Genomic DNA, 24,447 nt, shown 5'->3' on the forward strand with positions numbered 1-24,447 from the left:
AGAAATATAACTAGTAAAAGAAAAACATTCACTAAGGTATTTTACAATTTTACGCATTAATTAATTTAAGCTAGCATAACTAAGACGTTTTCATAGATTGTGAAAACAATACCACCACTCAATATTAGCCTCCCCAATCTCGGTGTGGCACCTTTCCAAAACGTTTTCAGCCCTTCTTCTTTGAAAATGGTGGCAAAACAGTTCATTGTAGAAGAATATTTCGTGGAATCCAAACTTTGCATTCTTGTCTTCACAGTATCAATAGGCATAGTAGAGTAGACAGTCACTACACCACTAAATGCACCCACTAGGAAGGTTAAACCAGACGATAATGGTTTATCTTTYGGCGAATTTGTATAATCTTGGATCAAAGTCTTAATCTTATTGTAACAACCCAACCTAACGGCTTGATTGGCAGCCTGTCTCATGGAAACAGGTAAAACACCGCGGTAAAGACCTGAAAAGCCTTCGTCACGGACCAGTGCTGAATAATTTCGTAGCACGCTACGTCCGTTATTGTGATATCTTGGTTTAGGAGATTGTTTGTCATCGATCAAGGCAGTTTTAATTGCTTCGAAGGGTGTCACTGCAAGCACACTTTCTAATAGCCCTGCTCCTAACCCAGCTATCACACCTTTTGTACCACTTAGCTCCCCAGTTTCACGATCTCTCAGCAGGTCTTTAATAGTATCAAATCCGAGAAACCTAATACCTGCTTTGGCTGTATTACCAACAATGAATGCAGGACATCCAACGTAAATGGAACCGATACCTTGAGTTTTGACAGTTTTATAAATTAGCACTAAAGGATTTCTTGATGCCTTAGAGGCCTTATCGATCAATTGTAGCCTTGTCTTGGCAAACTCAAAAGGGTATGTTATGGATGCTTCAACAGCACCCGCTATGGACCCTGCCAAAAACGAGTTAAACGGATCTACGTCACTTTTGGTTACTTTAGACATTATTAAGTGCTCTCTTGGTATTATTTCATTGTACTATTGAATCGTATCAGTAATTTCCATCCTGAGTAGGTCACCTGTGGTTCTTATATACTATACTAGTATGTATCATATTCTATCATTGTTCGTTTTTTTTTCACTTTTTTCAATTCAAAATTCCGCAGGAATTCTTTAATTCTTTGACTCATTATGGGACTCAGAAATAAAAGCAGTAATTGCAGACTTAACAAAATAATAGGTGTTGAAGTGCCAAGCTGATGCTAGTTCGTCCCGAAACATGACTCGAGGCCTCTGCTAAAATGCGTCTAAATGAAAACAACCTCTTCTAAACAGCTACGAAAAAGTTTTGCGGGATTCCTGTATCATCAGTACATATCGAAGTACATATGATGCGATATAGTACGCACAATTACATCTGAAGAATCGGAAAGATAAAAAGACGAGGTAGAGATCGTCAGTGCCAACCTAGATCAACACCCAGTGGCTGTTTCGTGTAATGCTTAGCGCAAGGCAGCGAGGTTACTTCCTTCAGCAACAAAAGAATCTAAGTAGATTATTGCAGGAGCAAAAATGACCTCGGTAAAGAGGATGGACGTGCTTGAAAACTGAAATATCGGAGTTGGACAACTATTAAGCTTCTCCCGTCTTTTCTTCTTAGCTTTTAAGTAAAATACGCTTAATGAGTCTAAATGGCATGATTTTCCCAAAACTCTATAAACTATAGGTTTTCGCTCATAACATAGGACAAATTTAGAAGGAGCAACACTTTACATAATAGTGCATCTTTACGGTCATAATATAATACATAACAAGCCCATACTTTCTTTCCTTCGCATATGACATCATTTTCTCAACAGGCATAAAAGGATGCAAAACTAAAAAAAAGAAGATCTTAAAAACGAGATTTGTTTGGTTAAAAGTGGATAGTTAGCCAATCGTTGTTAAGTGAGAGAGAGTATTCTTATTTCTTCTGTGTCTGATATCCTTGTCATTGGTATTGGTAGCGAAACTTATCAGTTATGAAACTTATTGATGTGTTAGGCGAGAAATTATTTAGAGAGTTGATGAATTGGGAAGAGCAGCAGGGAGACATGGTGGCAATAGGGTATGCTCTCAGCTCAGACGGTAATCCTAACGGCTTGACAGCCCAAGCTTTAGATGAAAGCAACGCTGTTAAAGCTGAACTTACCGTTTATGGAGAAAATGCAGTGGGCCCATGGTTGAAAGCCGCCCAGGCTCAACACGAAGAGTGGGACCGCCAACTAGCAGAGCAGAGTATCACACCGGATCAGTACGGCGTTGGCTATCTTTCTTGTCCAAAAGAATCCATGTTTCAATAAATAAATGTATAGTTAAACTAAGACTTCATAAAATCTGTAAAAATTTAGCCGCGTTTGAATTTATACTCCTACGATATGCTTCCAGAAAAGGCCGTAGAACCTTTAAAGAACCTAATTTAGTGTTATACATGTCTGTAGCGTCGCTTATACTGCTTAGTCTCCGGCTAAACAATCTTCAGGGGTCTTGTAGTCATCGTCGCTTATAGCGCGCATACGCAGCCAACTTTTCAATTTGCGTAGCCTAAAATTCCGAGGCTATTTTTTAGCGCTAAAGGAAAGTGACAGCAAATACAACGGTTGAGAAATCTTTGCAGAAAGCAGTTCGGTTTCGTTCCGAACTGTTTATGGCAGCCTAAGTATGGCAGTTTTTATCCTTCTATCATAACCAAGCTATCTGGCACAAGTCGCTCATGGAAGTAAACTAAACGATACATTCAACGGGACATGCCCAATAATAGGCAGTATGGGTTAATAGACCGTTCAAGATATCGTCAACTGTCTCATTTCAAATATGTATGTTATAGAAAAACATGCATATATAGGGCGAATGCTTATGGTAGAACTAAACCGTAAACGTTCTTGTTGTTTTATAGTCTGTTGGTCGATGCTTTTTTATCTAATAAGTGATTCTTCTAATTCCATTTCATACTCTTTTACTGGAAATCCAACTGCTGATTCAAGGGAGGGCATACTTTTTGTTCAAGTTTAACTATGATGGGCGTTTTTTCCTGTTCCAGAGGTTTCATTATGTCCAAAGTCTTAAAAAAAAGCGTCAGAAATGAAAGGCGAACAAACCAAAAAAAGAAAGAACCGACAAAAATATAAAAAAAGTTGTGGCCAATCTATCCTACTATAGTCACAATAAGAAAACGTTTCGTTAATATTCACTGGAAATTATTGGTGATAAATCTGAGTATTATCTTTTTGTGGCGGGATGGTGTATAAGAATGTGTGGCATATATATTTCAATGCCCACAGTGTGTTATGTATGGGTGGATGTGATGTGTGGCTTTATTTTGATTTCATCGAGATAGTTGGTTACTAGGTTATTAGTTTCTTATAGTATACATTTACTTAGAGTTCAAGAAAGTATGCACTGGCGATCAGTAGAGTGTCTATAAAAGACACGGTCTGCCGACTTGGTTCTATGCGTACAAGTTTTCTGGTAATGTAGAGGCCTGACATTCCGCATTTAATATTATAGCGATATGGAGTCATCTTCTATCAAACACATCACGTTGAAAAAGAAAAGGGACTACACTTATGATAGCATAGAAGAAAGTAGGGGAGAAAGTGGAATCCCTAACAGCCATGTCGGAGATAATGAAGAGATTCAAAATGCGGATGACGGTGAAGATATACCACTTTCAAGAATTCCAAACCTATGGATAATTGAGGCCACACTTTTTTCTAACGTTTTCCTGGCAGGTTTTGATGGCACTGTCACTGCATCGACGTATCAAACCATCGGTAATGAGTTCAATCAAATGAGCATTTCAAGTTGGATTACTACCGCGTACTTGATTACTTCAACTTCTTTTCAGCCTCTCTATGGATCTTTTTCCGATGCACTAGGTCGAAGAAACTGTCTTTTCTTTGCCAATGCATCCTTCACAATTGGATGTCTAGCTTGCAGTTTTTCTACAAACATCTACATGCTTAGTTTCATGAGAGCTTTAGCGGGTATAGGTGGCGGCGGTTTAATTACACTCTCTACTATTGTAAATTCAGACGTCATTCCAAGTTCAAAGAGAGGAATTTTTCAAGCATTTCAGAATTTGCTTTTAGGATTTGGGGCTATATGTGGGGCCTCTTTCGGTGGCACCATTACTTCGACTATTGGTTGGAGGTGGTGTTTTCTCATCCAGGTACCAATATCTATGATAAGTTCATTACTAATGAACTACTATGTGCCTAACCAAAAGGAATATGACGATCAAAAAATAAATATCTTTCTAAGTTCAAAAAAAATTTTCAAAGACATAGATATCACGGGGTCAATTCTTATTATAGCTGGTCTCACACTGCAGCTTCTCTACCTGAGCTTGGGTGCTAGCTTTTCCTGGACTAGCCCACCTGTATTAATGCTACTGATTGCTAGTATAGTAATTATTGTTTTGTTTATATTGAATGAGAGGAAAACAACTGCTAGAGCCATTATACCCATGGAGTTGGTTAACTCCTCTTTCAGTTTCGTAGTACTTTCGATCAGTATACTTGTTGGTTTTGCCAGCTATGCATATCTCTTCACCCTACCATTGTTCTTTCAAATTGTGCTTGGAGATTCCACCGCAAAAGCTGGATTGCGTCTTACAATCCCGTCATTGTTTACCCCAATCGGTAGCCTTATAACTGGTATATCCATGAGCAAGTATAACTGCCTACAATCACTACTCTACATCGGTATATCTCTAATGTTTTTGGGTAACTTCCTTTTCCTGTTTATTGAAAAAACATCACCTAACTGGTTGATTGGTCTTTTTTTGATTCCTGCGAACCTGGGACAGGGAATCACCTTTCCTACAACACTGTTTACTTTTATATTTGCCTTTTCTAAACGTGACCAAGCTACTGCGACATCGACCTTGTATCTATTCCGAAGCATTGGATCTGTTTGGGGTGTTGCAATTTCGGCTGGTGTTATTCAACTATATTTTGCGAGATATCTACGCTTGAATTTGAAAGATTTATTAGATGAAAACACTATAAATAAGATAATCGTCAGGATCAACTCCAATTCATCATATATTGGATCTCTACATGGTGAAGTGAAGAACACAGTAATAAAGAGTTTTGACGCAGCAACTAAAAAGGCCCACTTAATGTCTACATTGCTGTCACTATTGGCATTGATATTTTGCGTGATCAAAGATAACCTGAAAAAACCTAATTCAAGAAAATAGCTGGCATATCATTAGTTGGTTTGCTAAACCGTATTCCAACAGCTTCGAAATTAAGTCTTTTTCAATTAATATGCATCTTGGGTGTTTAAGAACTTTGCATGCTCTCTCAAGCATGTGTTGGACAACCGTAACTCCAAAACACATTAAAAATAGTAGAGAAATTAGCAATTTACAAATATTCTTTACGTTTCTTTCTTTAAAGCTTAACCTTGTATATACTAATTTGATAAACTACTAATACGAATTATTTAACTTATTTTATCAATAATTATCATGAAGACACGATATACAACTAACTGGATAAAAATGCTTTGGAAATCTCAAAAGAAAATTTTTCCCACTATTCTCTATTATTAAACTGAATGTTTTTTTCTTTAGAATTAACTCGTGAAATTGTTCCAATTTACATCTTGAAGTGGCGGAACCACAGTGCGGCTTTGCAATTTGTGAAATTCGGAATTTGAGTCACACACAGATTTAGCGGGAACTCCACAGCTTTTCAGGCGCAGCAAACGATAACAATCAGGGACCTGCCAAATTATATTGTAGTTGAATTTCGAGCTTTCTGCGTATTTACATAGTATCGGACACACTTTCATTCATTTGATGCTATGTAAAAAATTAATATAAATGAGGTAAACAAACAACATAATTCACTGATAGAATTACTTATGTTTTCTACGTTCTTACCCAGTAAAAAAAGCTTTCTTGGTACAACATCAGATCAGTCGCAAGTCCCCACTAGTTGATAATTTTGTCCAGCTTGAAAGTGTTACTAGTATAAAGTATTGTTTAGTTCTACTTTTTTTTCAAAAATGCTTGGAAATAATATTTCACATATGAGCTCAACTGAGGTTTTTGACAACCAGGAAGACCTCGATATCGAAGTATTTGAATCAAAATACAGCTCTTACAGGCAATCTGAGACAACAGCAAACAGAATCGATTTTCAAAATGAGGAAAGTTGGAAGGTCAATAGTAAGAGGAAGTTTGAGCAAACGAAAAATGAGTCCTCGGACGTTTTGTATGATTCTATTCCAAGATATGAAGAGAGCACAGTTACTCTTAAAGAATACTATGGCCACTCCATAAAGAAGGGGTTAACTGCGAAGTCGGCAGGAAACTATATTTCCTCCCTTTTTCCCATTGTGAAATGGCTTCCTCATTATAACCTTACGTGGTGTTATGCGGATTTAGTTGCAGGAGTCACAGTCGGATGTGTGCTTGTCCCTCAATCCATGTCTTATGCACAAATCGCAAGTTTATCACCTGAATACGGTTTATATTCCTCTTTTGTAGGTGCCTTTATCTACTCTTTATTTGCCACATCGAAAGATGTTTGTATTGGTCCAGTCGCTGTTATGTCATTGCAAACTGCTAAAGTCATTGCTGAAGTTTTGAAAAAATACCCGCAAGATCAAACAGAAGTTACGGGTCCTATTATTGCYACTGCCCTCTGTTTGCTGTGTGGACTTGTTACCACTGGGTTAGGTGTACTGCGCTTAGGATTTTTGGTGGAGCTGATTTCTCTTAATGCTGTTGCTGGTTTTATGACAGGTTCTGCATTTAGTATCATTTGGGGTCAAGTTCCTGCTCTTATGGGCTACAACAAATTAGTGAATACCAGAGAAGCAACATACAAGGTTGTTATTAATTCTTTGAAACATCTACCAGATACAAAGTTGGATGCTGTTTTTGGTTTGATTCCATTGGTAATCCTCTATGTATGGAAATGGTGGTGTGGATCGTACGGTGTAACTTTGGCAAATAGACATTACCAGAAACATCCGAAGATAGCTAATAATTTGAAATCTTTTTATTTCTATGCGCAAGCTATGAGAAATGCTGTCGTTATAGTTGTTTTTACTACGATATCATGGAGTATCACAAGGCATAAATCGTCAGAAGAGCGTCCCATAAGTATTTTGGGCACAGTCCCTTCTGGTTTGAATGAAGTAGGTGTCATGAAGATACCCGAAGGCTTGCTATCAAACATGAGTTCAGAATTGCCCGCTTCAATTATAATTCTAGTTTTAGAACATATTGCTATTTCAAAATCCTTTGGCAGAATTAATGATTACAAAGTGGTCCCTGACCAAGAACTTATCGCAATTGGTGTGACAAACTTAGTAGGAACATTTTTTCACTCATATCCAGCAACAGGTTCATTTTCTAGATCAGCTTTGAAAGCTAAATGTAACGTTCGTACTCCATTTTCAGGTTTATTCACTGGTGGTTGTGTTTTACTAGCACTTTATGCTTTAACTGATGCATTCTTTTTTATTCCCAAGGCAACATTATCAGCGGTAATCATACATGCTGTTTCCGATCTATTGACCTCTTATGAAACCACTTGGACTTTTTGGAAGACTAACCCATTAGATTGTGTCTCATTCATTATTACCGTTTTTATCACGATATTCTCGTCCATTGAAAATGGTATATATTTTGCAATGTGTTGGTCATGCGCAATATTGTTATTGAAACAAGCATTCCCTGCCGGAAAATTCCTTGGGCGTGTCGAAGTCGCTGAGGTATTAAATCCAACACTGCAAAATAACGTTAGTACTGTAGTATCACTCAATGAATCTAATAAGCAAGTAAAAACTACTGTTGATGTTTTGCCAACTTTAGAATATAAATTCAGTACAAAGTGGGTTCCGTTTGATCATGAATACTCGCGAGAGTTGAATCGCTGTGCCAAAATTTGTCCGCCACCGCCAGGTGTCATAGTATACCGATTAAGTGACAGTTTTACTTATGTGAATTGTTCAAGACACTACGACATTATATTTGATCATATTAAGGAGGAAACAAGACGAGGACAGTTGATAAATTTAAGAAAAAAATCCGACCGACCATGGAACGATCCTGGCGAGTGGAAAATGCCACCTTCATTGAGTACCCTATTTAAATTCAAACGAAATTCGGTGACGGATAATGAGGATCCATCGGTATCGAATGGAGGCATTAACGGGGGATCGCATGAGAAGCCGTTACTGAAAGTAATATGCCTAGATTTTTCTCAAGTTGCCCAAGTAGACTCTACGGCTATTCAAAGTCTTGTCGATTTAAGAAAAGCTGTGAATAAGTATGCAGACAGACAGGTCGAGTTTCATTTTGCTGGAATTATATCACCATGGATTAAAAGAAGTTTATCAAGTGTAAGCTTTGGAACTACGAACGAAGAATTTAGTGACGAATCTATAATTGCTGGTCATTCTAGTTTTCACGTCACAAGATTTTCAAGTGATGATGATGCAGATTATACTGATGAAGATAGCCATATAAGTGCACCATATAGTAATTATGGAACCTTGTGTGCTGCAACTGGTACAAACTTACCTTTTTTCCACATTGACATTCCTGATTTTTCTAAATGGGATGTTTAATATTGAAGGAGCATTACCATAACTCGTATGATTATAACGAAATGAGAAATATATAGTTTATCTATGTAGATCCTTTTTAAAATGTGCTAGTATCTGCCAGTTTGAGCATTTATCAGCAAAAATATCAATAAACTCACGTATGCAAATTGGAAGCTTCACCAGTACTTTCACACACAGAAGATTGACAGGATAAAAGTGGTGAATAGTTAGAAAACGAGATTTTAGTTGCTTAACAATTCAATGGTTGAATAAAGATGACACTGGTCTTCCACCCTCGGTCAAAAAGGTATTTAGATTTATATTTGTTCTATAGGTGTATCGTATGATTACATCCAAATACTAATAATGAAAACCAAAAGAAAGAACTGTAGCAGTTGATCCCGCTATTGGTAGTGAGATCGCCGATAGCTCCAGTGGGTGTTACGAACGGTGATGTGTTCTGCTCTAGTACCAAAATTTGACTTTTAGTGATGTAGTTACCAGGCTCGGTAAAAGTAAAGGATCTACAGCATGATGCTTATGATGCATATGCTGTAGTTCAATTTACGCTTGAGTATTATGAAAGTTACATTACCAATTCTACTTTTTTACAGAAAAATGGCAAGGAAAAGTGACTACTATTCGTGAGCAAAATATATTTTTTTTGAATATTTATAAAAAGATGTAAATTAAGAATTACATATATAACTACATAGTTTAAAGTCGATAAAAGGATACCGGGAGCTGTTATATGATGCGAGTAGTCTGAAGAATATGCAGTAACCGTTTCATTAAAATATCGAGAATGCAGAGAACGTTGTAAGTAAAGTCATACGTTTGGCATACTCTAACTTTAAAGTCATTAGAAACTATGATATGATTCTTTCAGTTTTATCATATTTATTACAGCATCATTTTAATATCATGTCATTTGATATTCGCCACCAAAACGAGGTGCATTTAAAATGATACCGTTTATGATACCGGCAATTAAACCGGCAATTGGTAAAGTCAAGAACCATCCAGAATAACACCAGGCGACCATTCTCCAGTTAACCGACTTGACGTCCTTATTACACAAACCAACAGCGACAATACCACCAACAGCGATTTGAGTAGTTGAAGTTGGAATACCTAATTGGGTTGCCATGACCGTCGTAATAGCAGCAGATAATTCAATCGAGAAACCTCTTGAGGGTGATTGTAAGATTAACTTATTACCCAAGTTTTTCATGATATTGTAACCATAAGTCCAACAACCAATAACCAAAGCAGCACCACCATAGGCTAAAACCCATACAGGAACATCGGATGATTCTTTAATAGCATTTTTTTGCCAGATCTCATAAACAGCAGATAAAGGACCAGTAGCATTGGCAACATCGTTGGCACCGTGAGCGAAAGACATAGTAGCTGCAGTAATTGCTTGAAGAACTGAGTAAATATATTCAACCCTGTTGTCATAGAATTTAGATCTTTTGTACATGCCTTTCAAGTCACCAGACAACATATCAGTATCATTGACCTGAGCACTTATAACGTCTTGAGTCCAACCATGAGAGATGACTAACCAAAATAAGAACGGCCATTTTTTGGGTCCCATCTTTAATAATGACCACCAGTATTGTTTCGTCGATAATTTTTCTTTCGGTTCAGTTTCAGTTTTAACCAAGTCTACTTCTTGAATAACCTTATCTTTGTCGGTAGGAGAATCACTAGAGTTATCGGCTAACTTGTTTTCTTCATCTTCAACATCGATGGTGGTTCCAAGATTTCTTCTACCCTCGTAATAATCAATAGTTAGTTGATGGCCTTCGGGCATTGGAGGAATATCATCGGTAGATTTGAAGTAAAAAGATGGACCTCTGAAAATATCAACCAATTTTAGTGTCCAATCTTTATTCAAGACTTTTCTTTTGTAGAATGGATAGAAAAAGATAAAGTAAATAATCGTAGCAATCGCTCCCGTAAGAATAATCGAAACTGCAGTTTCAGTTTCAGATAGATTATCTAACTTTAGGTTTGGAGAACCCTTCCAAACAATTAACATCGTCAATATGGAGAAAGTAGCGAAAACTAAAAGACCAACCAATAGTAGAGCATTTTTAATTGATCTTTCCACAGATTTGACTTCAAGAACAGTGAGTCTTGAGATTGTAAAAACTACAGCGGCAATCAAACCAGCTAAAACTGGAGCGATGAACCATGAAGCAATAATTTGGGCAACACCGTCCCAGCCCCAAACAACACCATTAGCACCACCAGCTGCGATCCCAGCCCCAATCGTACCACCAACGATAGAGTGAGTGGTTGAAACTGGCATTCCGATCATTGTAGCAAACGTCAACCAACACGATGAACCAATCAAAGCACTTGTCATAGTTAGCATCAAAACTGCTGGATCTTTACTATAGACACTGCCGTCAATAATGTCATTTTTAATAGTACCAGACACTCTGGCACCGGCCAAAACAGCTCCTAAGAACTCACAAAGACCTGCCAAAACCATAGCTTGCCAATATTTTAGAGATTTTGACGAAACAGACGAAGCAAAAGAGTTTGCAACGTCATTTGCCCCAATGTTAAAAGCATCTAAAAATGCAAATAACATTGCTATGGCAAATATATAATCAAACTGATGTAAAGCCATTTTCTTTGAATTTTTTTTAGATCACCACTTTTGCTTTATTGGCTTTAATCTCTGTCACTTTTATGATATGTCTTACCAATAAGGACGAGTTTGAACATCGAGATACAAGCTATTTATATAGGTTTATATTCCTCAAAAAAACCGGGCTTAGATCTCTGAATTACCCAATATCTTGAAATTATGGGTTTCAGAAAACGTTTCTAGCCGTTGTCATTTCATGATTTACGTTATCGAAGGGTCCAAACAGGCTGTACCATCAGTTAATATCACAACTACTAATTTGCGTCACCCTAAACTCCCCACGTGGTATAGCCATAATCAACTTACAAGGACCCCATATACTTTCCTGCGGCCATACTTAGAGCCTTAGGCCACAGGGTTTTTTTTCGTAATTTTCAATAGCCATCAGGGTTCAATTATACTTTTACCACAACGTGGATCTTGAAAAAGAAAAAAGAGTCAGCTGCACAGCCACATTCTTTCGGCGAAGCGGCGTTTTCGCAGGTTCCGCGCATAAGGTGAAATTAATCATGGAAGGTACGGGGTATGACTTTGGACTTTCGTGAGTGGAGGTTTGATATCCCACTAGAATTTAACGTAAAATGCATACAGCCTTTACATCAAGGTAGCTTAGGAGCAGTTACGGGATTAAAGGTGGTGGGGGTAAGCAGATGTAAAAGCGTTGTCATTCAGCGCTTGGGAGGGTGATGCAAGTGGGCTTGTGTACACGTGCTCAGCACATATTGTTCAATTCGACAAGCATCAACCGGTGCGAGAATATTTTTATACGCGGCTCTTGCTTGCAGATAACGTAGAAAATCTCTGTGCTGGTTGGGTGTGTTTGTACGAGATTGTGTTATTGTAGCGCTTTTTCGTATAGTTGCGTTACTGTAAAAAAAAGGAACATTTGAATATGTACAGTGCAATTTAATGATGCGCAAAACTTTTTATTAAAATTAAGAGAATACATAAATTTTCTGTCTTGTAGAGTGTCTCGGAAATCAAGAGAGGATATATCTTAAAGTCCGAAGGTATTCTCTTATAACAGGTTTATCAAGATAGGTGCATAAAATTTATTTGTCACGTAAAAAAACAAACTAGTCGGTCTCTCAGTTCAAGACATAAGAACGCAATTAGCGAGCAGCTGTTTCCACAAAACTCTTTGTTAATTTGGGTGAAGTCTGTAAACCTATCAGTAATATTATTTACCAAGAGAGAGTTTATCTTTTAGTGCATTGGAAAAGCCATCGTATTTTTTCTCTCTCCACCTACAAAAATATAGGCTGAGTGTATTTGAAATGTGTCACAAGTCTTAGTAGAGAATAACTCAAGTACAAACAAATAATGCTAACGTCTGTCTTGGTTTAGATATTGACCATCAACTTTCCAGCTGTGGAATTGCTTTGAATTTGCAGTGCTATCCAAACGATACAGTGTATGGCAAACTCAAACAATGCTCATGTTTAACTTGAGGCAAACTAGTGAGCCGAATTTTATGTTTTACTTAAATTAATCATAAACTACATGGAGGCTTACTTCCTGCATGTTGCGACAACTGGCCGATTATTGATTCGTACCTAACATGGTCATACGAATGAAGGATGCGGTAAACCCACTAGCACTCAGGTCTATTATGGTTAATAATTCGCTACCATAGACTTGTAGAACGGTGGTAATGTGAGAGCTTATGTAGGAGGAGACTTCTTGCTGGAATTACTGTTACTGTTGCTGTCTAAGTCAACTTCAACAGATTCCGCATTATTATTCTTCAAAAACTCAGCGTGGAGAAGTTTGTCTACTCTATGTTCAATATAGCCATTATCCGGGTAGTTGATAGGTGATTCACATCCAGTGAAAATGAACAGGTCGTATACAAGAGCTCCTGCAATTCCACCAGCAATTGGCCCTCCCCAAGCACCCCAAGTCCACCACCAATGCGTAAGGTGAAAGGCATGAGGACCATAACCAATCATAGAAGCGAATATACGAGGACCCAGATCTCTAGCTGGGTTTATTGTGAAGCTTGTTTGGTATCCAAGGGCCATACCTATCGCGGCCACTAAAAGTCCTACGATGAACGCCGTCATACCGTTAGCTGGCGGAGCATTGCTGTCATCTAACACAGCCATCAAGCAACCTACCAATACCGAAGCACCGATAAATTCATCAAAAAATGCATTTCGCCAAGTTACATATGTCTTGGGATTGGTGAAGAGACATGCACCAGTTGCCGTAGTCCTAATATGCGGTCCTCCTTCAAACTCTGTAATCGAACTCCAAAAATAGCCGTACGCCATTGCTCCACCAAAGAAAGCACCGATAATTTGAGCAACGATATAAACTGGTACCTTTTTCCAAGGGAATTTTCTGAAAATTGCCATCGAAATAGTAACAGCAGGGTTAATATGACCACCACTAATACCACCAGCGACATAAACACCAAGCATACAACCGAAGCCCCATGCAAATGACAGAGACTCATAAGATCCTCCGCTTCCCTTTGTTACAGTGGCCTGAAGGTTACCGCCCACACCGAAAATTACAAGCACTAGTGTACCAAGGAATTCCGCAAACGGCTCACGCATACGATATCGAATTTTCGCCCAAAAATTGGTGAATTTCAGTTCGTCTGGATGATCATCCTCTATGTTACCAATACTGCTGTCTCCGTCCAGTTTACTTGTAATTTTAGCCTCCTGTTCAAGAGTCCCTTTCAAAAGATCTGCCTCTTTTGACTCACGTTCATCTTTCTTTCGCACATTTGGAAATGATTGCGGTTCTTCACCAGCTACCGACGGTGGATAACTTTCACCTCCCAATGAAAAACTGACGGCATGATGGGGCTTAGTTCTGCTCTCTTGAGCAAACTCAATTTGTGACTCAGAAGGTTTTTGAATGTGTTCTACTTTTGATTTAGGTGACAGGTCACCAGCGCCATTCCCAGCATTAGGAAGCTGTGCTTCGATGTCGGTTAGCTTCATATTCGACGCAGCACGCCTCAGGAATTTCTTCCAATCATTAATTGAAGTCATTGAACCGGACCGTGACGCATCTCTTGAGCCTAATTTCGAGGAAGCATGAGATCTGGCATCTATGTTCTTTTGTATCATCTTTTCTGCCAAGGTTTTATCTAAAACGTGCGGTAGTGGTTGATTTAAACTCCAAACTGGCTTATTTCTAGTACCACCCGGGGTAGGATTGAGTTGACGATAAAGTGGGTCAACATAACTACCATTTCTACGAGACATATTTCCAGATAAATAATCCTCTAATAGCCTCGCTTGCTCTGCACTGGCAAGTGTATTCAAAGCTTTTAAATTTGGCGAAGAGCGTGCGAATCCCACAGGAGGACCTTTTTGTCGAGGACGAAATGAATCATCGTCAGGAGTTTTGATCGAAGGGGAAAGCCTATTTCTTGACTGTCCTTCGGGCTCGGTAGAGGTTTCTGCTCTACCTGGCGACAGATATTCCGTATCCTTACCTATTTCTCTAAAAGGGCGAGCATTTCCATTCTGATCCACTTTTCCAGAGAAGCTTTCATTGGTAGTTCCTGAACGTGCCTCCTGATGATACTTGCTGCTCGCAGAAATTTTCTGCGGACTGTCAGAAGAGCAGGACGAACTGCTGGAATTGCTACTCATTGCCCGATTTAATCAAAATATTTGAAAATCTTGACTCTTTTGAAATTATTGTAAAAGTGAAGAAATGGAGAAACCACAATCTATGCGTGGGGGGAGTTTAAGCTATAAATAGTCCAAACGATGGAATCGCAATCTGCAAATTAGTCATTATCTCCAGAGCGGGGTTAACAATTGAGCCAATTTAAGTCCCCTTACTGAAGATCAACGATGGAAGTCATGTCCCGTTTTGGAAAGTCGTTCTGAAAAATGTCCTAGGCAGAGTCTTGGAAGTGTACACTTTGAGAAAGTTTAAACCGTTGCTATTGGAGTAAGGTAAACAGAACGAGTTGTTTCTTCGACGGGAGAATACGGGGGGCAACACAAGGATTAATTAAGGTTGAACGCTTAATCGGATAAAATCTCGCGGCCCGATTGCGGGGCTTTAAGTTATTAGGAGAACACGATGGGCAACGAATAATTACATGATATCAAGTACCCCCAGTTAGATGCTCGGATGATAAAAGTCTATTTGGTTTTCTGAAGAAGATTAATGCGTTTGTAGAACTTTAAAATGTTGGAAGAAAAAATAGCACCGTGAGCGGTATCATACAGGTACAACTTGGCGACGACATGTAAGATTAGAATATTAATGGCGCACCACGAACATGACAATGGTACGGAAAGAATAGGTTCCTATGTCCTGGATATCACAATGATGCCGAAGGTGCAATGGAACGATTTCTGGGACCGGTCCTATATGTCTACGTTGTCTCTTTTCAATTTCAAAGCGGATCTGGTTTACCCGTGGCCTCTAACATAGATGGTTAATTACTTGCTRGATGAACGTGCTAAATGCCGCGCTTTATGGTTAAGGGGAGGGTCGAACGACTTATCATTATCTGCTAAATGCCGCGCTACTTGCTAAATTATCTGGAGTGATAAACTATCCGTGCCCTCTAATGTATAGTTGGTCGACCTGTGCCATTCAAAATAAAATGGACGTATATAAGTACGCTAATAAAATATATGTAATCTCCAACCTTTCTTTATCTTGGATCTGAAAGTGATAAGAACAATCAATGTCGCACAAACAATTTAAATCCGATGGAAACATCGTTGCTCAGTATCTATTCGGACTAGCCAGAAGTAATCCGGGTCTTACGGTAATTAAACATGATCGTGTTATTTTCCGTACTGCATCCGCTCCAGACTCAGGAAATGCCCCGAAGGTAACATTGGTATCCGGCGGTGGTAGTGGTCACGAGCCTACTCATGCTGGATTTGTCGGTGAAGGTGCCTTGGATGCAGCTGCTGCAGGAGCAATATTTGCTTCGCCTTCCACTAAACAGATTTTTTCTGCTCTTAAGGCTGTTGAGTCTCCTAAGGGTACCTTGATTATTGTGAAAAATTATACCGGTGATATTATTCATTTTGGTTTGGCCGCGGAAAGGGCCAAAGCGGCTGGCATGAATATAGAACTAGTTGCAGTTGGGGATGATGTGTCGGTTGGAAAAAGTAAAGGGTCTTTGGTTGGCCGTCGTGGTTTAGGAGCCACTGCACTTGTTCATAAGATTGCCGGCGCTGCAGCTTCCCATGGACTTGATTTATCTGAGGTTGCCAAAGTTGCTCAGTCGGTTGTCGACAATAGCGTTACAATTAATGCATCTCTTGATCACTGCAGTGTCCCTGGACACAAATCCGAGAATATCTTGGGAGATGATGAGTATGAGATTGGTATGGGTATTCACAATGAGTCTGGTACCCAAAAATCTTCTCCATTGCCTTCAATTCCTGAACTTGTTGCTCAATTGCTACCCCTACTTCTTGGGGAGGATGAGGACCGTTCTTATGTGAAGTTTGATTCCAAGGATGACGTAGTTCTCATGGTGAACAATATGGGTGGCATGTCAAATCTAGAATTGGGTTATGCCACAGAAGTCATCTCAGAACAATTGATTGAAAAGTACCACATTATTCCTAAGAGAACAATCACTGGTGCTTTTGTGACTGCTTTGAACGGACCCGGATTTGGTATTACTCTATTGAACGCATCGAAAGCTGGCTCGCATATTATCCAATACTTTGACTACCCCACCACAGCAAGCGGATGGAATCAAACTTATCACGCAGCTGAAGACTGGAAAGTTCTTGCTGACGGAAAAGTTCCTACTGCTCCTTCTATAGAAACAGTGAAGAACAAAAAAAGTTCAGGCGTGACGGCAGACTATGATACTTTTGCCAAAATTTTACTTGCCGGAATTGCGAGGATCAACGAGGTTGAGCCAAAAGTCACCTGGTATGATACCATTGCAGGAGATGGTGATTGTGGAACAACTCTTGTTTCTGGTGGTAAGGCGTTGACCGAAGCTATTGAAAATCATTCGTTGCGTCTCGATGATGCTGCTCGTGGTATTGAGGACGTTGCACATATAGTTGAAGACTCAATGGGTGGCACTTCTGGAGGTCTGTACTCAATCTACCTTTCAGCTCTTGCAAAAGGTGTCGATGATTCGGGAGACAAGAAACTTACTGTGGAAACGTTTAAGGAAGCCTCCCAATTTGCTTTAGAAGCTCTGTATAAGTACACCAGAGCACGTCCTGGTTATAGGACATTGATTGATGCTCTTCAACCTTTTGTTGAAACGTTGAATGCCGGAAAGGGCCCTAGAGCAGCTGCTCAAGCTGCTATTGAAGGCGCAGAGAAGACTAGAAAGATGGATGCTCTTGTGGGGCGTGCCTCATACGTGGCTAAGGAAGAGTTGAGTAAACTTGATGGAGAGGGTGGATTGCCTGACCCTGGGGCCATCGGTCTCGCTGCTTTGCTTGATGGTTTGGTTGGAGCTGCTGGGTACTAATTATGTTTTTTGTGCAATGTTCAAAGAAAGAAATTAGACTTCATAGAATGAGCCCAAGCTTCCTAAAATGAAACTTGTATCTAAGTTTATGGTATAAATAAGTGAACTTAAATATATAGATTACCAAAACAACAAAGACCATTAAATAAATTACACTTTTAAGAGCTGAACAGCCGTACGGCGGATTAGGAGAAAGGTGCATGCCGAGTGGTAAGATGTACAGATCGAGATTTTCTCCGTCATTCATAAATTGTGTAATTTCATTAAAACAGTCTTTCTTATTTGACTGTTCGCAAATAAAATTGGAAGTTCTTGCTGCATTTGAGTATTTCCACGTCTTGCGCGGCAAAATTTCAGAAATATTCAGTTTCATTATACTTGATACAGATGTTGGAAAATGACTATGATTAGAAGTGATTAATTTTGAGGCGTTGGAATGCAAAACATGTAAGGATTTGGATAGGATACTAGCGCCGAATATCGATTTTTTGTTAAGGTAATAATAAATGAAATTGTATGCTCTGATTTAGCGGTAAGTAAGTAAATATAAAAAGACTTCTCCCTTCAGTCTTCGGGAAGCGGTGCCGTGAAGAGAGGTGATGGAGTGTACAAATGCAGATGAAAATTGTATTTAGGCTCGACACATGCGGATTCTGCTCAGCATAGAGCAGGTATTATGAAAACTTTGTACTCGGAAGCTTTTATTCTTAAACGATGGAGAGCATTCCTGGGTTTTGTTAAGTATGGTTAAAAAATGAGATTGTTTTATTCCTCTTCTAACTGTTCAAGAAATGTGATGCCCAGGTGAGCAAGGATATGTGGCAGAAATGCTTTAGGGTTTGTGAGATAGTCAGTTACGTTATATGTGCTTGCTGGTCGAATTATATTTTTTTTTTGATAGGATTTCAAGAGGTTGAGTAAAAAGATCAAAATATTGATGGGTTAAAAAGGAAGCAGGTATTTAAAAACCCCGGTCGTAGGTTAAAACAGAAAAGATCATACATCTTTGTTAGAAGTCTGACCTTTCTTTTTAGCGTGAACGGTAGGCCTTTTAATATATGCTAACAATCTACAGGTATGATACTGGTAAATTACGGGTCCTCAAACAACATGTTGACCCATAGCTAAGTTAGATCATGTAAAGCTTTTCCCAAAGGAGCTGTGAGATCCCATTCTGAGAAGGTGACTTGTAACCCAGCACGTTCAGGTGAGCAGGCCATCGGTCCAACTAGATAGTGGTCTGACACAGGAAATGGGGCTAAACGTACCAGTGGCCATGTCTTTTTGTCTGAAGACACTTGAAGCCTTAAAACTCCCTTTTCGACGGTAATCCGAAGCCAGAAATCATAAGGATTTCCACCATAAACAGCAGTTGACCAATCGGATATTTCATTTGTTAAAACGCTGCTTAGCATTGCTTGACCATCAGATATTTCTATGCCAGCTTTGAGCCAATGGCTATCATCTATACGTACCATTATACCAGCCTGGTCATATAGGCCCTCGTAACTTCCCTGAACCCGTAATTGTGCAGAGAAAGCATTGCCTGTCTTCATTCCTAAGAAATGTCCACTGTCACGGGTAAATCCATAGTAGGTTTCACGCCAGAAGTCAGATTTCTCATCCGTTTTGAAGCTAAGTTTACCCGCGTCTTCTGTAACTTCTTTCGGCTCATTGAGCCATAACCCTTTTGATAACAGGGTACCTTTAGATTCATTCATTTCACCTTCCTGATCAATCTTTGTACTTATCGATTGGTCTAGCTGTTCGAAGGATTCCTGCCGTAACTTTCGTTCGTTGTTGTGTCTACTTAAATACCTCTGGGGGAGAGGGGAAAGCTATCGTAACAGTCCACATTTTTTTAGAACGAGAAAGTCGTCTGATTGCATAAACTTTTCTTTATATTTCCTCCGCATATACTTGTGTAGTTACACTACTCTGCAGTTTATGGGGGCTCCTCCTTTTTTCCGTACGGTCTTTCAGTCGGAATTCCACGGAAGTCGAACAAAGGAAGAATTTCCATAAAAATGTTCACGCCTTGGCTACAATAAACGCGTAGCTTATTGTTACAGCCGGAAAATATTTACAGGGAAATAAGTTTCACGTCATTTTTTTTCATGCGGGGAATATTTCGGAGAAATACCTTACTTTGCAACATAGGTCACATGGGGAATACCCACGCATTATCCCATCTTTGTTCTGCTTTTCTTTTTTGCTAGTTTTATCTCTACTGAAGAATAGTAGAACAGCACTGTCAGTGGCAGCTAGTGTTAAAAAAATGTAAAACTGATTTTCGGGTTAGGTTAATTCTATTATAGGTTTACCACATTTCGTGTTTCGGACCTGAACGATAGCTTTTACAAAAACAACAGCAAGCTTTGGAACAGTAGCAGAATAGTGGAGCAATAAAAAGCTTAAATCGTGGCTATTAAAGACGAAGAGCTTTGGTTCAAACAGTATGATGATAATTAACCAACTATCACGCACACATTGGCTACTTGAAATAAAAACTGCTTTTCAATCATATCCTGCAGTAAATTCACCTTCAGGTATACCACGAATCACAACGCTGCACACGGTAGCTACCAAATCTCCTCCTATGTCATGCCAGGGAGCACTGAGACTCCGCCTCAGATTCATTCGTTATTGCTTATGTCATCAATGAGCACGTTCGCCCCATCCAGATTGTAATTGGGTTTTGCATCTTTTATTTTTAAGAGTGCCTGTATCGGGGAGTAAGATGAACCCTGCAATGATGTGCGTCATGTAAAATCCCGGACATTCTAAATATAGGCCAGAGCTCTTGTGTGTTTCATTTTACCGGGCAAAATCAAAATCAGCTTACGTAGTACGAACACTCTAACGGGCGGACCCGCGGATAGGCGGTTTTTGCGCGTTGGATGGAACGCGGATCAAAAATAGTTTTGTTCAAATTGAAAATTCTACCAGTTGATAGCGGGTAACAGAATTGCGAGGCAAGATAAGGCAAAGTTTAGTTAAATGGTCATGTCAGAGAGCTATATGCAGTCCAAACCAGCGTATGGTAAGCATTCTGAATACTTCAGGGAGTCGCCACGTCATTGAATATGTTTGGATGATAACACTCTATTCTTGCGGTGGCTTTTGTTTTCTTTGTCCATAGTCAAGATGAGATTATGTTCGTTACCATAGTTGGATGTGTCCAAGTGGCGTGAGTGTGTGCACATCCATGTTATTGCAGTCGGGTGGTATACTTATTATGGAGATACGTGATATTAGTATAGTAATGCAGTATGTATACTAAGATACGCAACTGTTGCGCCTAGGGTGCCTGCATGTCAGTAAAGAGTTTCAATTCGACTTAGCCGTTTACTAACAGAGATAGGTGAAGTCGTGGTATGCTTAGGTTAGTGAGACTATGGGGTAGTTATTTTTCAAGCTTGGAGTGCCAAAGACACGGTGACGCTGTAAATTAGATTTCTAGACAATAAATTACAGTATATCAAGGATAAATTGCAATGTTAAGTGAAGTCAAGATGTATTACGGTCAAATGGGCATAGCAGAATGATATTCTTATCAAAGTGTCATTGTAGAGGCAATGAGAGCTGTTGTGTTATATTCAACCTAAAGGCCGAAGATGACAGTGCACTGAGCGTCAACTCACGTTGTAGGGAAGRGTCCAGCATTATGATATTTGGTAAGAGGTGCTTTGTTTTAGGATTTAATGTTACAGGGGTGATGGTAGTGAATTGAGAGGCATGATAGCTATATTTACAATTCTCTGTGGGCGACCTTTAGTTATACAGATACGCGTTTGAGGTATTGTACTGAACTGTATTTTACCAGTTTGTTTTCAAGATAATTAGAGAAATACAACAGTAATCAGTGTAATACCAAAAGCGTTATTGGAAATTATTATGGGTGCAAAATGGCGGATGGTGTTGACATCACGATGAGAGAAAGGTCAAGAAATTTGTGATAGTAGTTTTAGATCAGAGATGTTAAGGACATTTAGCAGCCAAATATTGTTGACAAGATCTGTTTTGTCTACTTTGTTTTTCGTGTTTTCTTCACGTAACCTGCTTTTTCCGTTTTGGCCCGTCTATTTTTTCGAGCGCGTCGGGCCGAAGTTGGACTTAAAGTTTCAGCAACATAGGACGGCGCTGCACTGCACAGGGTTTTAGTCAGGGCCCTGTGGGTGAGAGGGGGAGAGGGGTAAAATTGTTGTGGCATACGAGCAGGGCATGTTAAGGTTTAGATGAAATAACTAATTTTAGTTTCGAGATGATTAAACGTGCTTTAATATTATGTTTAGTTTTTAAATATGCTATAATTAAATTTATTAGGCATGCAGCGTTATTTTTTTGCATGAGAAAAAAATAGTCATAATTGTAGGTACACATTTCATGAAAAGTGAAAAGGTGGAGTGAAATATAAAAAAAATATCGTAACTAGAGCTTGAAGAGGAGGTTTGATTAAAAAGTTTTTTGAAAATATAGCAGCTGAGAACCATCTTGCAGTGATTATTTCTTAACTTTACTGAAGACTTACATAATTTACTGGCTTGCTGTAGAAAGACGATGATTGTAATGGTCGGGCAGTTATACTTGTATTATTGTGACACTGTAGGCATATTTTAAGACGCGTAGACTATTGATCTGCTATTGACAATATGTTATGTTACGAGAGTAGGGTTATGATAGGCATATGCGGTCTACAATCTGTATTAAACCTAAGTGCGCCTGTGTAGATGTGGTGACAAGGTATGTAGTTGTTATAGTACCTTGTTACCTCCTGTCTTTTCTGTAGTCTACAGTACAAGAAGAACCTGGGACGTACAGCCCTGCCCTTAACTTCGATATTAACGGGACGTTGGTCCTCGAGCTACAGCCCCAAGAGTACTACATTCGTGTTAACTAATCATCATCTGACAGCGTCATCTACTCTGATGGCCACCACCATAGCCAAATAAAAAAAGCCCGGTAAGGCAGCTCCAAGTACAAGGAGTAGATATTTCGACGAGTATCGATATTTCATATGGCGCCTCTCTATGACCCTGCCAAAGACTTTGCCATGGCCGCCACGAAAGTGGGGTAGGAAATGGGTTTTCACAAAACAGAGGCGTTCAAGCTCAGATGCACTCCTCTAGTGAGGCTTAGGCATGCTCCGCATATCAAGTCTTGGCCAAAAAGTAAAACACGGACATTTAATCTCAATGAGTACAAACGTTGCTACAGGAAACACAATTGTATATCCAATCACTCTAATCAGGGTGTGAGCATCTTCACATTTTTGTTTTCTTTATCGGATATTCAAAGCCTCATGAATTTGTCAAGGAAAAAAAGCCTACTAAAATTTTCCTGTACCTCCCTTTTTCGTAAGCTCTTAGTCTTTTCTTGTACCTGTTCAAATGTAGCGAATATGCGACATACGAACTTTACGCGAGGGTGCCGATGGCCGCGTGGCTGTTCCCTGAGATTCAACCAGCGCTACTGGTAATTTGCCTATTCCGGCGACGATATCCTTGTGAGCCACGAAAAATTTGTTATCATCAAAAAGGACACCCTGAAGTACCTGGCTTTTTACAGGCCAGGCCCTTTCAGGGCCGTTGCTAGCCCCTCAACAAAAAAGCGCGTCGCTTGCTTGCGTAATAAAAAATGAATGTTCTGCACTCACGTAGCGACCCTTACTTTCGCGGCGCCCGAGAAACAGGAGTGACTCTTCGACTTCTTCACTCCTTTCAGTGCGCGCGGCCCGTTCTGAGTCGACATTTCTCGGCATTTCTCAATTGGGAACAGAGTAAATATCATAATTTCTCAAAACGGATGTAGTAGATGCGCGTAATGTCCCGTCCGTGTTTTTAGGTTTTTTTGGAAAATTTTCTCGTGAACGGCACGGAAAATAAACTAATAGCTGCGCAATACCGTAAAGGCTATACTTGGACATTTGCTGTGGCTTTTGCATCCGGCGGAGCCGAAGCACGTTCGACGCGCTTCGTAAAATGCATATGGGGTTCTGTTGCTATTTGTCGTAAGATGTCTAACTTCCTGGTCAACAATCTTTGTTGCCTTTGTCTATAGATTGGCGCCCTGTTGCCCCCTGAGGAGCACGCCTGTGCGCTTAGACTTGCATATAGATTCACAGAAAGGGCTGTACGAAAGGTTGTCGTAGCTCACGGTTAGTCGTAACTCACAGTTGGCGTTGTGTTTGTGTAATTAAAGCTGGTCAACCGTTGAGAGAAAAAGCATATAAAGGGCTTCCTTTTGCCCAATTCTTACGGTTCATCAGTCCCAGTATTTCTTGTATATTCTTGTTCCTTCAAAAATGCAAGCAACAACAAATCTTCGTCGTTGTTAACTTTTTGGTAAGATCTCACCTATTTAAAAGAGATGTTCAGTCGCTTAAACAAGTTTCAAGCTGCTTTAGCTTTAGCCCTTTACTCGCAAAGTGCATTGGGTCAATTGTACAGCAACAGCACTTCACTTTCGAGCAACACTTCATCAACTGCTGTTCCATCAACTTCATCTAGTTCCTATTCGATTAGTAGTTCTATCTCTTCGTCTGGTTCTGATGTCTCGAGCTCTATAACCCAGTCAACCTCATCTGGTTCCGGTGTCTCAAGTTCTGTTGCCCCATCTACCTCATCTGGTTCTGGTGTCTCAAGCTCTGTTAACCCATCCGCCTCATCTGGTTCTGGTGTCTCAAGTTCTGTTACCCCATCTGCCTCATCTGGTTCTGGTGTCTCAAGTTCTGTTAACCCATCTGCCTC

General features: G+C 39.6%; 7 protein-coding genes across 7 annotated transcripts; 3 read left to right on the plus strand and 4 right to left on the minus strand.

Annotated features, from left to right (window-relative positions):
• Positions 1 to 65: 65 nt before the first annotated feature.
• CTP1 (Ctp1p) lies at positions 66 to 962 on the minus strand (the record flags this gene model as incomplete). Its single annotated transcript, XM_018364516.1, has 1 exon — positions 66 to 962. One exon carries the CDS (start codon positions 960 to 962, stop codon positions 66 to 68), a length of 897 nt encoding a protein of 298 aa, XP_018223317.1.
• A 2,545-nt stretch (positions 963 to 3,507) lies between these two features.
• VBA2 (Vba2p) lies at positions 3,508 to 5,202 on the plus strand (the record flags this gene model as incomplete). Its single annotated transcript, XM_018364517.1, has 1 exon — positions 3,508 to 5,202. One exon carries the CDS (start codon positions 3,508 to 3,510, stop codon positions 5,200 to 5,202), a length of 1,695 nt encoding a protein of 564 aa, XP_018223318.1.
• An 815-nt stretch (positions 5,203 to 6,017) lies between these two features.
• SUL1 (sulfate permease) lies at positions 6,018 to 8,594 on the plus strand (the record flags this gene model as incomplete). Its single annotated transcript, XM_018364518.1, has 1 exon — positions 6,018 to 8,594. One exon carries the CDS (start codon positions 6,018 to 6,020, stop codon positions 8,592 to 8,594), a length of 2,577 nt encoding a protein of 858 aa, XP_018223319.1.
• A 901-nt stretch (positions 8,595 to 9,495) lies between these two features.
• Positions 9,496 to 11,223, minus strand: PHO89 (Pho89p; the record flags this gene model as incomplete). The annotated part of the gene is made up of 1 exon (XM_018364519.1): positions 9,496 to 11,223. The coding sequence occupies one exon, from the start codon at positions 11,221 to 11,223 to the stop codon at positions 9,496 to 9,498; it is 1,728 nt and encodes a 575-aa protein (XP_018223320.1).
• A 1,685-nt stretch (positions 11,224 to 12,908) lies between these two features.
• On the minus strand, positions 12,909 to 14,864 carry AQY3 (Aqy3p; the record flags this gene model as incomplete). Its single annotated transcript, XM_018364520.1, has 1 exon — positions 12,909 to 14,864. One exon carries the CDS (start codon positions 14,862 to 14,864, stop codon positions 12,909 to 12,911), a length of 1,956 nt encoding a protein of 651 aa, XP_018223321.1.
• A 1,058-nt stretch (positions 14,865 to 15,922) lies between these two features.
• On the plus strand, positions 15,923 to 17,698 carry DAK2 (dihydroxyacetone kinase; the record flags this gene model as incomplete). The annotated part of the gene is made up of 1 exon (XM_018364521.1): positions 15,923 to 17,698. One exon carries the CDS (start codon positions 15,923 to 15,925, stop codon positions 17,696 to 17,698), a length of 1,776 nt encoding a protein of 591 aa, XP_018223322.1.
• A 1,124-nt stretch (positions 17,699 to 18,822) lies between these two features.
• Positions 18,823 to 19,419, minus strand: REE1 (Ree1p; the record flags this gene model as incomplete). Its single annotated transcript, XM_018364522.1, has 1 exon — positions 18,823 to 19,419. One exon carries the CDS (start codon positions 19,417 to 19,419, stop codon positions 18,823 to 18,825), a length of 597 nt encoding a protein of 198 aa, XP_018223323.1.
• Positions 19,420 to 24,447: the final 5,028 nt, after the last annotated feature.

This window comes from Saccharomyces eubayanus, chromosome IV, assembly GCF_001298625.1.
Source record: "Saccharomyces eubayanus strain FM1318 chromosome IV, whole genome shotgun sequence".
NCBI lineage: Eukaryota > Fungi > Ascomycota > Saccharomycetes > Saccharomycetales > Saccharomycetaceae > Saccharomyces > Saccharomyces eubayanus.